Raw genomic sequence first — 17,694 nt, 5'->3', positions numbered from 1 at the left:
AACTATAAAAAATAAAAAATGATATTATAAAATTTATTTATAAAATTACAAAAGAAATATTTTTTTTTTAAAAACTAAAACAAACTTACCCGTCAATAGAATGAATTTTTTATTTTAAAATCTTTCAGTTTGATTGGCTCCTATATTTATGAACTAAAAGATAATAACATAATGTATTTTAAATGGCAAACTAAAAGATAATAACATACTGTATTTTAAATGGCGTTGTATGGTATGAAATCAGCATCTTTAAATTTGCAAAAGAAAAAAATATAAAAACTTCTGTTTAATCTCTAAAAATTATTTATATTTTTAATAAATAACACATATTTGAATGATTCTATATTATATGGGAAGTATATTTATTGGCTGAATCATACAAAGAGGAAGTGATATTTACGTTTACAAATCAACCTTAAACTAACTAACGTATTACTCATCTATACCCAGATTTTCGCCAAGAACAAAATTTCCTCTTCTTTTGTCTGTTATACATATACTATAAATAGTGATATCTAATGTTACGTTAGAAAACTGGATTTTAAATTCTATAAATAGTGATATCTAATGTTACTTTTCTTCATATCTAGTTTTTCACAAAACATTCTCTTTAATATCTAGCTACTCAAATATGAAGTTTCTTATTATTGTTTGTATCATGATCTTGTGGGCATGTGCTATGTCTCGCACACTCTATGAATCATCTGTTGCCGAAAAACATCAGCAATGGATGATCAAACACGGACGCACATACACAGATAGTGTTGAAATGGAGAAACGCTTACAAATATTCAAAGAGAATTTGGAATACATAGAAAAATTTAACAATGCTGGTAACAAGAGTTACAAGCTTGGCCTAAATCCATATTCTGATTTGACTAGTGAAGAGTTTATTGCTTCACATACCGGAATTAAGATTCCAAACCAACTTTCTTCCTCCAAGTTGGGGTCAAATGCAATACTGTTCGATGTTAATGATAATGTTCCAACCAACTTAGACTGGAGAGAACAGGGAGCTGTCACTGATGTTAAGAACCAAGGCAATTGTGGTAAGTTACATAAATTTTTTTTTTCATATTAAGGAACTAATCTTCATCTTCTGATATTATTAAATATGTGTTGTAGGATGTTGCTGGGCATTTTCAGCTGTGGCAGCTGTAGAAGGTATTACGAAAATCAAAGCTGGTAACTTGATCTCATTGTCGGAGCAACAATTGCTTGACTGTGATCAACAGAGCCATGGGTGTGGTGGAGGTTATATGGATAGTGCCTTCCAATCTATAATACAAACCAATGGTATCGCTAGTGAAGCAGATTATCCATACCAAGAAGTTCAACAAACATGCCAAAAAAATGATCAGATGACAACCGCAGCTCAAATAACTAGTTTTGTAGATGTACATGCTAATGATGAACAACAACTACTACAAGCTATAGCACAACAACCAGTATCAGTTGGAATCAAAGTTGGTAGTGAATTTCAGTCATACAAGGAAGGCATATATTCCGGAACATGTGGAACATCCTTCAACCATGCAGTTACAGCAGTTGGTTTTAGAGTAACGGAAGATGGAACAAAGTATTGGTTGATTAAGAATCAATGGGGTAAAGATTGGGGTGAAGGAGGGTACATGAGGGTGTTGAGGGAAAATGGTGACCCTGAAGGTCAATGTGGCATTGCTGCACATGCTTCTTATCCCACTATATAGTAATACTTTCAAATGAATTTCACTTTATCAGTTCTTGTTGCGTTGCTATAAGTAACTATAAGTGATGTAGTTTTGTCCAAGTTTTCCTTATTCTGAAGCTCTTGGCTTCTTCGTGTTTGTGCTTCTGTTGTGATGAAATTAATCTTATTTATATAAATCAAAGAAACATATTTATTATTATAATGCTTTAGAGTTTGAATACATTTCATTAGCATTCAAGACAACTTTGAACAAAAAGGTATTAGTATATATAGATGAAGAAGAGAAATACTTGCATGGATACGAACCTAAATCCATATTTTTAGGCACAACCAATAAAAAAAGAGAGAATATAAATTTATTTAAATTTTAATTTCGTTTTTAATTGGCATCGTGGGGGTGGTTGAGATAAAAGACGAGAGAAACAATTTTATTTTTAATTTTTAATTAATAAAAAAAATGTGATTGGTTGTGTGTATGTACAGGTGTTATGGTTGTGTCTATGTAAGTATTTTCCGATGAAGAATATGAGATTACGAAGGTTGCATGTGCATTATATGTAGCATGTACTGCATCTCACTCAATAATAGTTGCATGGTAGTTAGTTTGTTAGTGTAACAGAATTGATACACTATATAAACTACTTGTAACCACTTTTTTTTCATCAATCAATGCAATCTATTCTACAGTTCATCTTCTTCTTTTTGGCTTCTCCATTAATGGAGCTACATGAACACTAAGATGGTATTAGAGCTCACCTTGTAGATCAAGGTTTAAACCAAACTGAAGGGTTGGATTATTTTTAAACTTTTTCTCCTGTGTTGCTAAGCTGTCTATTATTCGGGTATTGCTTGCATTGGAACCTATACATGGATGGTACTTGTATCAATTGGATGTTAACAACACATTTCTTCATGGAGACTTGCATGAAGTTGTCTACATGAAGAATCCTCAAGGTAATTCAGTTCCTAAACCTGGCCAAGTATGCAAACTAGTCAAATCTCTTTATGGTTTGAAACAAGCTAGTCAACAATGGTTTGAGAAGCTTACTACATTCCTTAAGGCCCAAGGTTTCACACATGCTCATGCTGACCATACCCTATTTACCAAATCAGATTCCACATCATTCATACCTATTGTAGTTTATATGGATAACATTATCATGGCCGGAACTTCCCTAAATGTGTTTGTAGATTTGAAGAAAGCATTGCATCGATCCTTTCACATCTAGGATCTTGGTAAGCTTAAATTATTCTTAGGGCTTGAGGTAGCTTGATCTCCTAAAGGTATCACACTATGTCAACGAAAAGATTGTCTTGAATTACTTCAAGATGCTTGATTGACAAGATGTAAACCATCATCCACTCCTTTAGAAGTCTCTATTCGTTTTCATCAATACAATGGTTAAGCTTTTTTTTTTGATATTACTACATATAGAAGGTTGGTTTGTCGATTAATATATCTCATGACCACACGACCAAACATTGCTTTTGCTACTCTGTAGTTAAGCCAATTCATGAGTTCTCCTACTGAGATGCATTATAAAGCTGCTCTTCATGTCATGAGATATTTAAAGTGTTCTCATGTTCGCGGTATCTTCATGTCCAAATCATCTGATTTACAGATCCTTGGTTTCAGTGATGCAGATATGGGAGGATGTATTGATACACGAAGATCTATTTCTAGTTATTGTTTCTTCATTAGCCAGTCCTTGGTGTCATGGAAACAAGAAACGGTGAGCTGCTCTTTTGCGGAGGCTGAATATCGTGCATTGGCAGCTGCCACTCGTGACCTTCAATGGATGTGCTTCCTTTCCATGATCTTAAGCAACACCCCTCGAGGCTTCATAATTATTTTAAATTAATTTATTACAATTAAATAAATAATAAATGTTTAAATTAAAAATATTTTTATTTATAAGATTTTACAACTTTTTATTAGTTTATTATGTTATTGACCTTTAACTTCAAAAATATCCCTATTGACCTTTAACTATTTAAGACTTTAAAATGTATCATGTTAGTCCTTTTTCGTCTAATTAGTGATAAATTCAGCGATAAATTTTTTTATTTTTTCCCATCGCTAATTAGATGAAAAGAACTTGCATGATATATTTTAAATAAATTATTTAATTTTCTTAGTTTTTATGCTATTTACAATATAAATATTATTTTTTTTCAAATTTTTTATATTTTATTTTATTATAGGCCCTATTTTAAAAATAGAACAGGGCCTCTATCCGGTTTGGGCCGGCCCTGGTGATGGATGGATAAATATCTCATGCACGTGGGGTTAGTAAACAATGTCTGTATATACAAAGATAATAACATAACCAATGTATAAATGTACAAGGATGTAAATCAACAAGTATATATATGTACAAGTGTATAAACAATGGGAGATCATGGCAATAAGTTATATTAACATGGTATTGCACTTGGTGATCAAAAAATCAAGGGATCATGGATTATGGTTTTAGGGTTTTGATTATGTGTACCTAAACCTAATCATTTCAAAGTTGAATAAACAAAACCCTAGGTGGATCAACTAAGGGAACATGTTAGTATCTTCAAGGTTGACTTTAACCTAGCCCTAATTGGTTCACAAAATATATTCACAAAATATTTGAAGAAAAAAATTGTTTTTAAAGGTATTAAAATACCATCTTTTGAATTAATTAAAAGCATATCAAAATAATTTTTTTTTTACTTTTGAAAATATATTCACAAAGTATGTCCCATAAACAGGGAGTGTGCAAAAAATAAATTAAAAATAAGTTAATTTGGTATTTTAAATAAATTCTCAATGTTATAAAATAAAAAAAATAAATCTAGTAGTAAAATTTTGTTTTGGCCTGGGTGAATGTTAAACCCACGCCCTTCACTTCACAGTTTAAAACCTTAACCATTGGGTCAGGCACCATTTTGTAATCATGAGGTGCAACCAGTCTATTATATAACAAAACTAGTTGAGAAATCATAAAAGAAAGAATAAAATGACAAAGTAGCAAAAGGGGGGATCAAACCCGCGCCCTTGACAAGAAATGGACTTATAGGTAAGCATGCTACCACTGGGGTGGTCACACACATCCATTAATTTAAACGCAAACCACTAAATATATAATAAAACAAGTTTAAAAAATCAGAAGATGAACTTCATCTTCTTCCTCAAAAACACGGTTTCTGGAAATTTCAACTCTCTTAGAACTCAATCATTTTCAAAATATAAACATTAAAGTTGTTCCATTTTTCAACACGAATTCAGACATGTATCAAACATAAATTTATTTAACCTATAACTCATGAATTTTTCCAGAAATCCTTAAGAACCCTAAAACTTCAAAATCAAATTAAATGACATGTTCAAAGAATAAATGGCAACCAGTTGAGAGCTTTTGATCCTCACATATTGTAACTAACATAATAGAATCGAGCTTTGCTTAAAATGATACACATATGAAAAAGTTCAAGATCAAAAAGCTTACCTCTGCAGTTGAAGATCGAGGGAGTGTTTAAAGGACTTTCAGAAATGCTTTGATGGTCCGGACAACTTCCTTGGACCTTGGTGAAGCTAACAAGATGCTTAGAACACCTTGAGATGGTCTGCAATGCTCTACCTGATTCCTCTTGCAAGTGATCAAAAGTGAAAATGGGAAATGATGATAAAGTTTTTACAAATTCAATGTAAGTGTTGCTACAGCTTCTATGAGATGTATAGATTGTTTGGATGGCTGTTTGATACAGAAACAACTTGGAACTCAAAAACTCTAAGTTTATGCAAAGTGACAATTTTGAAGTTTCAAGTGGAGTTGTGATTTTGAGAATTTCTGTGTGTTTGATTTCAGAAGCAAGACCTTCTATTTATAGGCAAGATTTGTCGTTTGTGGAGGGAAAAATCAGACCAAATGGTTGATTCAAACAAAACTTGTACCACTTTTCTTCTTGATGAAGAAATGAGAAAGTTATGGTCTCAATGGTCCTTGCAATACTTTAAGCAAGACTTATGGTGGCTTTGATCAGTGGTTTTTACACATGTTTTTTACTGTTATTTTTAGTTGTCTTTGAAGTATTTTATTTTATGTTTCAATTCATTATTCGTCATTTTATGCTTTGGTTTTGTGTTTAAGTGTTTGCAGACTCAGATGAATGAAGTGGAGAAAATCAGTGAAAAAAATGAAGAAACTGAAGAAAAGCACACATGCTGGTCAAATGCGTCCCTGGACGCGTTTCCTAGGTCCACACGCGTGCCCACACGCGTCCAGCAAGAGAAAAATGTGCCTCCTGCCCACACGCGTCCCTGGACGCGTTTCCTGAGCTCACACGCGTGTCCAGACGCGTCCCAGACTACCAGACGCGTGCCCACACACGTCCCAGCTGCCAGAATTGCAAAGAAAACTTCCCCTCTGCCCACACGCGTCCCAGGACGCGTGTCACAGCACCAAACGCGTGCCCACACGCGTGTGCACGAGAAAATTTGGGCTTTCTTGCTGAAAAGCCCAGTCAGTCAGAAATAAAAGGAGCAGAGTGCGTTTGGACAAGGGTTGGACAGTTTTGGGTGCGAAAATACATTAGAGAAGCTAGAGAATTCAGATTCTAAGCAAGGAATGAAGATTTCCATGAGCACTCGCGATTGAAGATCTGATTCCTTCATTTATCTGTAATGTCTACAATTCAAACTATGTTTTCTGTTATTTTTATGAGTAGCTAAACCCCCCATTGCTAGGGGGTGACCCTGATTCTGATTGTGATGAATTTATTCAATTGATGCAATAACTATTTTACTTTTCGTATTTGTTAATTTGTTCTTCATCCGTTAATAATGCTTTATCCGTCGGAAAAACAGATTCTGAATATGAATGAATAGTGTAGCTGGACGGCATATTATTTGTGGACATGATTAAGAACATATAATATTTATATCACCTAGGACTAGGGATATCATATTGTAACCGGAATTTCTTGTTATTGGAATGCTTGATCATAACCGTAATTATCTATGGACATAGTAATTAGGTTGTGAGGTCAAAGATCTTTTCACTAAGGCCTTAGGATTAGATACTCTTAAGAACCGGTAATTAACTATGAAAAGCATGTTATTGTATTGAGACAGAGAATTCGTTGCATGAAGAATCATTCACCGTCCCTAGCAATCTACTCATCTCTGTTCATCGTTCCATTATTCTGTTTATTTACTTTATTTGCAAAACCAATCAAAACAACCTTTCGAACTTTTGTTTAATTGAAACACTGATAAAACTCTATATCGTCAAGCAGTCCTTGAGATTCGATACTTGGGATTTTCCCATTACTACTACATAGGCAAAATAGTACACTTGCTATTTTACCGATCAAGTTTTTGGCGCCGTTGCCGGGGACTGCCGAAGATAATTGAGTTTTAGATTTATTCCAATTAAAATTTTGTTGCTCTGCGACTAAAATTTTATTTTCTGCACTATTTATTTTTCCTAATTATAATAATTATCTAATCTGTTTATGCGAGGCAAGGCCTCAGCTGAATTTCTTTTTGACGCAGAAATTGAAAGAACTTTGCACGCAAGGTGTAGGCAAGCTCGGTTGGTTAAGCTGGAATCTGAAGAAGAAAGTGTTTCAGTTCATTCAGGTTCAGATTCTGAAAGTGAAGAAGAAGTCATGGGTGAAAATCCTCCTCCTCCTGAGAGGCTCCTTGGTGACTACGGTGTTGCAAACAACCCGGGAGGAAGACTCACAATTGTCAACCAACCGGTAAATGCGGCAAATTTTCAATTGCATCCGAGCACAATAAATCAGCTGGAAAGAAAACCTTTCACCGGAAAGGTTAATGAAGATGCAAACAAGCACCTACAGAGATTTCTGACCATGAGCACCACTCTAAAAATTGAAGGGCATACAGAAGAAGCGAAGAAGCTGAGAATGTTCCCATTCACATTAGCCGAAGAAGCAGAAGAGTGGTTCTATTCTCTTCCAGCAGGCAGTATCACATCATGGGAAGAGATGGAGAAGGCCTTCTTGAATGAGTATTTCCCCGCCTCGGTATTTATAAGAAAGAGGTATGATATTTTGAACTTCAAGCAGAAGGAGGGTGAGCCCTTAGGAGATGCTTACAAAAGATTCAAAAGAATTCTAGTAGCATGTCCCACTCATAATATGGACAAGACTGAACAGATGCAAGTATTTGTCAATGGGCTCAGAATGAAAACAAAGCAGTTGATTGATACAGCAGCTGGAGGCTCAACAAATTTCACAACAGCCTCCGGCATCACAAAAATCATTGAAGCAGTAGCTGCAAATGAGCATCTGGAGTTGTATGATAGGTGTGCTAGCAAACCAGAAGGAATCATTGATCTCAAGCTGGAAACCTCAAAAATCCGAGTTGAAGATGCGATAGCTGCAGAGGTAGAAAAGAGATTAAAGGCTATGAATATAGGTACTCAACAGGTCGCTCAAGTGCAACAAGCTCAACATGTAATCTGTGAAATTTGCAATGGTCCTCATCAAACTGTTTGTTGTGTTGCGACTCCCAAGCAAATTGAAGAAATCAAATTCTTGAGGCAAAATAATCCTTATTCTAACACCTATAATCCTGGGTGGAAGAATCATCCCAACTTCGCATGGAAAGATCAACATCAACAACAACAACAAGGCCCTCAGAAGGCGGAGTGGGAAGTAGCTATCGAGAGATTGGCGGGACAATGCTCTCAGTTTCAAGAAGAGACAAGAAACAACCATAGGAACACCACAGCTTCAATCAAAAATCTAGAAGTCCAGGTGGGTCAAATAGCACAACACCTCACTCTACAGGCACAAGATAACTTTCCTAGTTCAACTGTGAAAAATCCGAAAGACCAAGAGAAGATTAATGCAGTTACAACAAGGAGCAAAAGAGTGGCTGAATCTGAAAAAGAAAAAGAGGAAATAGATGACCCTATGGTAATAGAGGTGGATTTGGAAATAAGAGAAAATCCGAAAGAACCAGAAGTTGTGATACCACCGGTTAAACCAGTTGAAGAAAAAAATAAGAAAGATGCTGAACCGGTGATCAAACTACCTTTCCCCTCCAGAGTGACAAAGAAGAAGTCAAAAGAGAAAGATTTTGAGAAGTTCACTGCCTTGTTCAAAAAGTTAGAGGTAAATCTACCATTCTTCGAAGCACTTGAGCACATGCCCTTGTATAGGAAATTTATGAAGGAGGTGATGGCGAAAAAGAGATCAGTGGAAGGAGAACAAAAGATGGCAACTGAGAAGTGCGGTTTAGTCTCGTCAGCAAGAAGGATCCCAATAAAAAGGAAAGACCCGGGAGCGGTGGCAATACCATGCACTATCAATTACATAACATTTAAAAAGGTACTCCTCGATTCTGGTTCTAGTGTGAGTTTAATGCCTTTGTCAATTTTTAAAAAGCTTGAATTGGAAAAGATTAGTGAGAGTAAGACACAGTTAAGGTTTGCTGATCACACCATTAAGAAATCATATGGGGTAGCTGAAGATGTACTAGTGGAAGTTGATAAGTTCGTGTTCCCTGTTGACTTCCACATCATGGACATTCCGGAAGACGAAGAAACGCCTATCCTTCTTGGGAGGCCATTTTTGTCGACAGGCCGCTGCAACCTCGACATTGAAAAGGGGACACTAACGCTGAGATCTTTTGATGAAGAAGTAACCTTGAAGATGTTAGGAGTTAAGAAACATAGGGCGGTTGTAAATGATCAAAATTCTGGTGGTATGACAGAAAGTGAAAAAAAGACAAAAAGCCTGAGCAGCTCCAAGAAAAAGTTTCAAGCATAGCATCTCGGGTAGAAACAACCCATGAAGCTATCAAAAGTCCGAAGAGGGCTAAGAAAGTCAAGAAAAATGTGGTAAGTGAATTGAAGAGAAAAGTTGTCCATGCCTTTCATCTTCATGAGTTTTTGGTTGTGGAGGTGAAAAGCAACCAGGTGTGGAATAGAAAATACCCTCCATAATAAAGGGAAATGGACCGTCGAGCCATGCGACGTTAAACGAAGCGCTTCGTGGGAGGCAACCCACGGTTTTAATAATTAATTTCTCTGTTGGTTTGTGTTATTTTCAGGAAATAAAAGGGGCATTTCAAGTAGAAGCTATGGAGTGCATTACCCTCTGTGAGTCACCTCTCTCGAGCTTGTTCTAAAACATTGAGGTCAATGTTTCGTTCAAGTTTGGGGGAGGTTTTACTCTTTGCATTTTAATTTATATTGCTAGTATAATATGTGTAAGACCTACAAAATCATTCTCCCAAATTTTGACCGAAATTTTTAATTTTTGAAGAGTTTTGATCTTAAAGAGCGACCGGGAATAGTATATAGAGATGAAGGGAGGATTGTTTGAGGACAGGAAGTTCGGAATAATGTGACAAGAAGAGGTTTGGTTAAACACCCTTGGTTCCTTAAATGAAATACGAGTCCAACGTGTAGATTTGCACCATAGTACTTGTATCCTGAGAAGTACTCCTCGAGTAGTTTATTGATACAGTCTGGCATAATTCAGATTCACATGCATGATGATTGGGAAAAAAAAATAAAGGATATAAGGTTAGCACCAAATGATGAAAAGGCGGTAAAAGGCAACCGGCTCGCTAAGTTGGGTAACTCTCACCCGGTTATTCAGCCCAAAGGAGGTTGATCCCCAAACGTCGTCCAAAAGGGCAATATATAACTGCAAAGTTTGAAAATTTCATCGGTAATAAAAAGGTAGCAAATGCTGCTCGTTTGGTGCTAGAAAAAGAAAATAAAAAGCATTGATCTGTCTCATGCATGTGATGATTATTATAAGAAATACAATGCCTTAATGTTATTGTCCGAATGAAAGAGGAGAAAAATCGGAAAGAGACTTAAGTGCAAAGCATGGTTGGAGAGGTATCCAAAAGGGGAGCTTAAGGTTTAAAGTGGTGGCAGAAACTCGTCGCGTCATGTGAATGTCGGACCAACTGTTTCTTGATCAATACAAACAGATATCTCACGTATGAACACTGGTGTACTCTGAAGATCATTGACTCTTGTATTTGTTGCTTGAGGTCAAGCAACGGTTTAAGTTTGGGGGAGTTTGATCAGTGGTTTTTACACATGTTTTTACTGTTATTTTTAGTTGTCTTTGAAGTATTTTATTTTATGTTTCAATTCATTATTCGTCATTTTATGCTTTGGTTTTGTGTTTAAGTGTTTGCAGACTCAGATGAATGAAGTGGAGAAAATCAGTGAAAAAAATGAAGAAACTGAAGAAAAGCACACATGCTGGTCAAATGCGTCCCTGGACGCGTTTCCTAGGTCCACACGCGTGCCCACACGCGTCCAGCAAGAGAAAAATGTGCCTCCTGCCCACACGCGTCCCTGGACGCGTTTCCTGAGCTCACACGCATGTCCAGACGCGTCCCAGACTACCAGACGCGTGCCCACACGCGTCCCAGCTGCCAGAATTGCAAAGAAAACTTCCCCTCTGCCCAAACGCGTCCCAGGACGCGTGTCACAGCACCAAACGCGTGCCCACACGCGTGTGCACGAGAAAATTTGGGCTTTCTTGCTGAAAAGCCCAGTCAGTCAGAAATAAAAGGAGCAGAGTGCGTTTGGACAAGGGTTGGACAGTTTTGGGTGCGAAAATACATTAGAGAAGCTGGAGAATTCAGATTCTAAGCAAGGAATGAAGATTTCCATGAGCACTCGCGATTGAAGATCTGATTCCTTCATTTATCTGTAATGTCTACAATTCAAACTATGTTTTCTGTTATTTTTATGAGTAGCTAAACCCCCCATTGCTAGGGGGTGACCCTGATTCTGATTGTGATGAATTTATTCAATTGATGCAATAACTATTTTACTTTTCGTATTTGTTAATTTGTTCTTCATCCGTTAATAATGCTTTATCCGTCGGAAAAACAGATTCTGAATATGAATGAATAGTGTAGCTGGACGGCATATTATTTGTGGACATGATTAAGAACATATAATATTTATATCACCTAGGACTAGGGATATCATATTGTAACCGGAATTTCTTGTTATTGGAATGCTTGATCATAACCGTAATTATCTATGGACATAGTAATTAGGTTGTGAGGTCAAAGATCTTTTCACTAAGGCCTTAGGATTAGATACTCTTAAGAACCGGTAATTAACTATGAAAAGCATGTTATTGTATTGAGAGAGAGAATTCGTTGCATGAAGAATCATTCACCGTCCCTAGCAATCTACTCATCTCTGTTCATCGTTCCATTATTCTGTTTATTTACTTTATTTGCAAAACCAATCAAAACAACCTTTCGAACTTTTGTTTAATTGAAACACTGATAAAACTCTATATCGTCAAGCACTCCTTGAGATTCGATACTTGGGATTTTCCCATTACTACTACATAGGCAAAATAGTACACTTGCTATTTTACCGATCAGGCTTCTCTGCACATTAGATGGTTGCTTATTGGGTTTGAAACTCTTTTGGTGTAGAACAAACAATGTAAAGGCTCAATGCAAGAGTTGTTGGTGATTAAAGCCACTTTTCCAAAAAGGAAGTGTGATCTTTACGCTTGAAATGGAATGGATCATTGGACAATGGGAAAAACACTTGGACAATAGCTCAAAAGCTTGTGTAATCTTCTGACTAGAGGGAGATTTACAAGCAAGAGGTTCTGCAAACAAGGATTATGCAGATTTGGTTCAAGATTGCAACTTGGTTCTTCATAAAAAATGACTTGTAATTCAGGAATGAAACCCTAACTTCATCTCTTCGAATCTCCTAGACCACAAATGCTATTGAGGAGTTCTAGTACTTTTTGGAAATATCTAGACATCCTCTACAACTTTATTGTCTGGTGTTTCTTTAAATTCTAAAGGACTCTTGATGATAAGTGGCCTCAAATATGCTTTCTTTTAAGGGGAAAATCTGCCCTTTGTAAATTTTTCTAAGTGTTTGAAAAAGTAGACAACTTTAAAGCTTCATAACCTAAAAACCATTTATCTTTTAAAAAATTGTTCATAATGACAAAGTTGTAGATCTTGAAATTTTCTTCAAATTAGGCTTTGGAGCAAAAAATTTGGCCAAACAATGAAGAAGTTACGACCTTTCAAAGTTGAGTAAAAAATGTACTTCTTCATGAAAAAGTCAAAACCCTAATTGTTGACTTTTTGATTCTTGATTGATTTTCTTGATTTTTCTTGACCAAATGACTTCAATAATCATATATTCATGATTTTGATCTTCAAAAGTCCATGGTTGACCAATTTCCTCAAAAGTCAAAGGTGATCTTGAACAGTTGACTTTTTCCAAATGAATTGCATTCTTGTAAGTACCAATTGAATTAGGATATTTCAATCAAATGAATAATGTGAGTGGATTATAATGAGGAATTGGAGGTCCTTGAGTCATTATTTAATCCATGGAACCATGCCTTGAACAAAAGTCAACTTCCTAGATGAATTATGTTAAAGACCCTAATTGTGGACCAGATGAATTTGAAAGTTGTTGATCTTGGATTGAACCACACTTGGGCTTGGATATTGATGAGGGGAATCACTTTAGATTATTAGAATGCTTGAGCTCCTTTGTGAGCCTCAAAACCCTAATTGCTTGAGTTCCTTGATCAATCATCTATCTTGTGTAACAAGCAACAAACAAACACAATGTTTTGTTAGCAAATGATGCATGAAAGATGATAATAATGATCACACTCTTTGCAACATGAAGTGGGATCTCAGGGTCAGAAATTAGGGTACAACAATAAGGAAACTATTGATTTTTATACCCTTCTCTGACTCTATATTTTGATGGGACGAAATAAATTGATGAATTCATTTGAACTCAATTATAATGAAATTAACGGAAGAGGATGGTCCGAATTCGTTTGAGCTCAACTAAAATGAATTTAAGGAAAATGATGGTTCTTTACAGGGCACTGTTCAAAAAAAAATAAGAACTAAATTGAACCCCCGAACCGAATCAAACTGAAGTAAACAACATAATTTCCCAACTCTCAAAGTAAGCTTTTCTTTCTCTCAATATTAAAATAATTATAATGAATAAAATATATTTTACAATGAGAATGCGTGAGATGGGAGAATAGATAGTCCAGAATATCCATACTTTAGAAGTGACAACAACACTCTTTTATATAGGAATGTATTTTAGCTAATATAGACAACAATCCATGATATTTATAGCTCTCTAGTCGATTATAATATATCGTTTCGATTAGACTATGCCAAAATAGAAAGCCCTAATTTAGGTTCGCTCCTTTATTGATTAATTGGCTTTCTGATTGAGTAGGACGCGGACTCCCTCCTTAATTGATTATATGAGAGATCTAATCAATTAGATATCGAGATTAGCTTTTATATTTGGTATGAATTATTTCTTAATCGATTAACCACTTGTCAGAATTGGTTTATAGAAGAAAAGAGACATGAATGAAGAAAATGAAAATGTTTTAGTGGGTGTGCCCATTGTCTTAGTTCATTAATACTTACTCTTGCTTATTTTACACACTAATAATTCACACTCGATAAATTAAAAAAGATAAAGCATGTGATCACGGGAAAGCTTACATAATCTTCAATTCCTTTTATGTTGTTATAAGTAATTGATTATCTTGTGTCAACAATCAGAACATTCTCGCTTTTTGATTTACTTAAATATTTTTATTCTTCGATAATGTTCATGATAATTTTGTTTTATTCTCTGTCATCATCAAAATCAAATATAGTTGTTAAACACGTAGAGCCACATAAACGCCTTTCCCGAACCACATCACAAAGTATTTTAACTCATTCTCATTTGGTTGACAAGGATACTTCAAATATATTAACATGTACAATTATTAAAATTTTGCAATATTTTTAGTTTAACCAAAATCATTAAATCGATAATATTATTAAAACTATATACCTATATATTACTACCTCCGTCCCTAAATAAAAGACTTCGTAGAAAAAATTACACTAATTAAAAAGTTGGTTAGAGTATTAAATTTACTGATTATTTGTATAATTTTATAAATTTATCTTTAGGAGAGAGAAATAATTGATTTTCATACGTGTGTATTTATTATTGATTGCAGATAAAGATGTGATATAATTAGGGGTGTCTTTGAAAACAAATAATTAAAACATTTTAAAAGTTGAAGAGAATCTTATAAAAGAGACAAGAGAAAAACTCAGGAGAATCTGATAAACACGGAGAGAGGGGTAGTATTTTATTTTTATAAATGGAAGCAAATACTTCTAAACGAGTTTAAAGTAAAGAAGAGTGAGCATTCATTTTCAAGTCTTTTTTGTATGTTTTGATGCATATTTGGTAAGAATTTTTCTTTGGCCACCTCCCTATGGGGGTGACCCCCAGCGAAAATCCCAAAATACCCCTGCTTCGGAAATGAACTTCCGAAGCGCTTTTTTTTAAAAAAAATTTCCTTAATTCGGAAGTGCATCTCCGAAAACACCTCATGGGGGGTGTCTGCGGAGATGAAATTCCGAAAACACCTTTGTTCAGATTTTGGGGGGTTTCGGAAGTTCATTTTCGAATTATGCAGAAACTGTGTTTTTTTTTATGTTTTTTCTAAAACAGTCTCGCATTTTAATTAAACGTAAACGCCAAATAAAATAAGCAATAGATAAACTGAAAATACTAATATGATAAATAAACAAAAAAAAATACTAATCTGATGAAAATAATATATACAAACCGAAAAAAATAAAAATAGTGTGCTAAAGATACAATCCGATAACAAAAAATATATAAACCCGACCACTACTGGGTGTGCCTAAACCTCTCGCCCTGAGACCTCCTCTGCCGCCTGTATGTCGCCGCACGGCCCGCATCAGTGACGATCATCTCCATCACGGCGACTGCCTCTGGACCGCCCCGCTCCACGATACCTCGATCCAACGCGTCCCGCCCAATCATCGATATTCGCTGGCAGATCGGCATGAGATCAATGGCGTGATCATCCTCGGCCTGCTGGTTCTCCAGGATCTCCTCGTGTGCTGGCCTAGGAGCGCCGGGAATGTCGGGTCTCAGAAGAGGATGTGACACCCGGTAGAACCATGTGACGTATCCCTCCTCACTGTGCCAGTCCTGGGGGACCCGAGTGAGACGGTACTCCAGCGGTACCACATGATCCTCCCAATGCTCCCATATGGCAGTGAGCTGCACTCGGGTCACAGTGTCGGGAGCAGCCTCAAAGGGTGACCTGGGTATCCGCTGCACGAATCCGAACTGACGCATGCACCGTGTTATACCCCAAAATTTGCCCACATCTTTTTTCAAGAAAACTCCAATCTGAAAATTAAGAGTTTCATATAATCATGGATTTTTATTTCAAATATCCTAGCATATGAAGTACTTAAATTTCAGAATTTCTCTTACACAGTAACTTGGCTAACAGTGGAATTTATTCTTACGCAAACGCCAAATACTGTTCTTTACTTCACAAATACTATTTATTTATTTTACAGATAAATAGTACTAACACAGTTCATGCAGGGTTAAATCTTTTTTGCAGGCGCAAAAGCAGGAAACTCACACTGTACTGGTAACAATTGTTTTTGGTTTCCCACTAACTTTTGTACTATATTCCATTATTTTCAAAATCTTTTCAAATCTCTTCTTTCCAATTCAAATCTCAACTTTATTCTACACATCTCTCTTTTCCCAACAATATCATACACTTTCTTTCAAATCTCACTTCCACTCAAAATTTCCATTTGTACGGAATCACATCATTCCCCAACGTCTCTTTCCTTCTTTCCATTCTATAAATACCTCTCATTTTCTTTCATAAAATCTCACATCAAATTCCAACTCATCTTTCAAATTCCCATCTCATATCTATTTTCTCTTCTTCCCTAGCAAGAATGGCAAAATGGATAGAGACACTGTTTCTTACAGTCATCACCATTGCTACGGTGATCATGACTTTCTTCTGCCTGCACAGTCCTGAGGAGTGTGGACCTGCAATGGTTATGCTCCCAATCATCTACATGTTATTGATCATAGCATGGTTCATCAACCGTCATTTTTAAAGTTTGCCGTGTTTCTTATTTTCTTAAACGTACCGTTTATTCGTCGTACTTTTCAATATAGTATGTAATATTTATACTGTCAGTATTAAATGTTGTACTAGTTGTCATAATATTGCTTAATTACTAAGATAATATTTTGTGTATTTTCTGCCAGTCAAATATTTCTATTTCTGTGCATTAAATAATTTTCAGGTTATTATCGGTAATTTTGCCCGCATACTGTAAATATCAGTTATTTATTATGTTTCTGTTTTCTAACAAGTCATGTAAATAAATTTTCATGCTTCACACCAAACAAAAACAAAAATAACAACAAAAAAGAAAATTAACTTTGACAGTTGATTTTTCACTTTAACTGCTGCTTCAGTACACGAACAGTCAGTTGACGGCCAGACTGCAGACAGTACAATTCTCAGTGATTTGTACAATCAATCAAATCAATCATTCACAATTCAAATTTCCAAGATTTTTGTGTTAGAAGTCTTCTGAATATCACGCGATTAGCAGAAACTCAACACTGCACAAAAATCAGGTACGCTTAACTGCCTCCTATACAGACAGTCCCTAATCAGGGTTTTTCTTGTTTTAACAGGAGCAACAAGTTTTGAGAGCTCAAATGGATTTCATATACATCCATACATCTCAAAGTACCATCATACAAATTTTCAAACTTCAATTCACTCAGACGCACCGTCAGCAGCTCAAACAGTCAACAGACGACCCGTTTGACCAAAAAAGTCAACTGACAGTCAAAAATGAAATTTTTTGTCAAAGTCCATATTTTGTCAAAGGATTCAACATTTGATCATTGGATGATCACAATTCATCAAGGAAAGATCAAAAATCAACAAAACCCTAAGATTCAAAATTAGGGTTTTTGCCTGAAAAGTCAACTCAACTTTGACTGATCATAACTCTCTCATCCTTCATCCAAAAAATGTCAACCAAAGCTCATTTTGAAGGAAATTCAATTATCTTTCAAATGCAATTGATC

General features: G+C 35.7%; 1 protein-coding gene across 1 annotated transcript; it reads left to right on the top strand.

Annotated features, from left to right (window-relative positions):
- The first annotated feature begins 567 nt into the window (after positions 1-567).
- Positions 568-1,892, top strand: LOC131631083 (zingipain-2-like). The gene is made up of 2 exons (XM_058901866.1): positions 568-1,049; positions 1,126-1,892. Exons 1-2 carry the CDS (start codon positions 632-634, stop codon positions 1,707-1,709), a joined length of 1,002 nt encoding a protein of 333 aa, XP_058757849.1. The 5' UTR covers positions 568-631; the 3' UTR covers positions 1,710-1,892.
- Positions 1,893-17,694: the final 15,802 nt, after the last annotated feature.

The sequence above is a fragment of the Vicia villosa genome, unplaced genomic scaffold (genome assembly GCF_029867415.1).
Source record: "Vicia villosa cultivar HV-30 ecotype Madison, WI unplaced genomic scaffold, Vvil1.0 ctg.000772F_1_1_1, whole genome shotgun sequence".
In the NCBI taxonomy this organism is placed as follows: Eukaryota; Viridiplantae; Streptophyta; class Magnoliopsida; order Fabales; family Fabaceae; genus Vicia; species Vicia villosa.
Note: the sequence above shows the minus strand (reverse complement) of the source record. Positions and strands in the feature narration are given on the sequence as shown.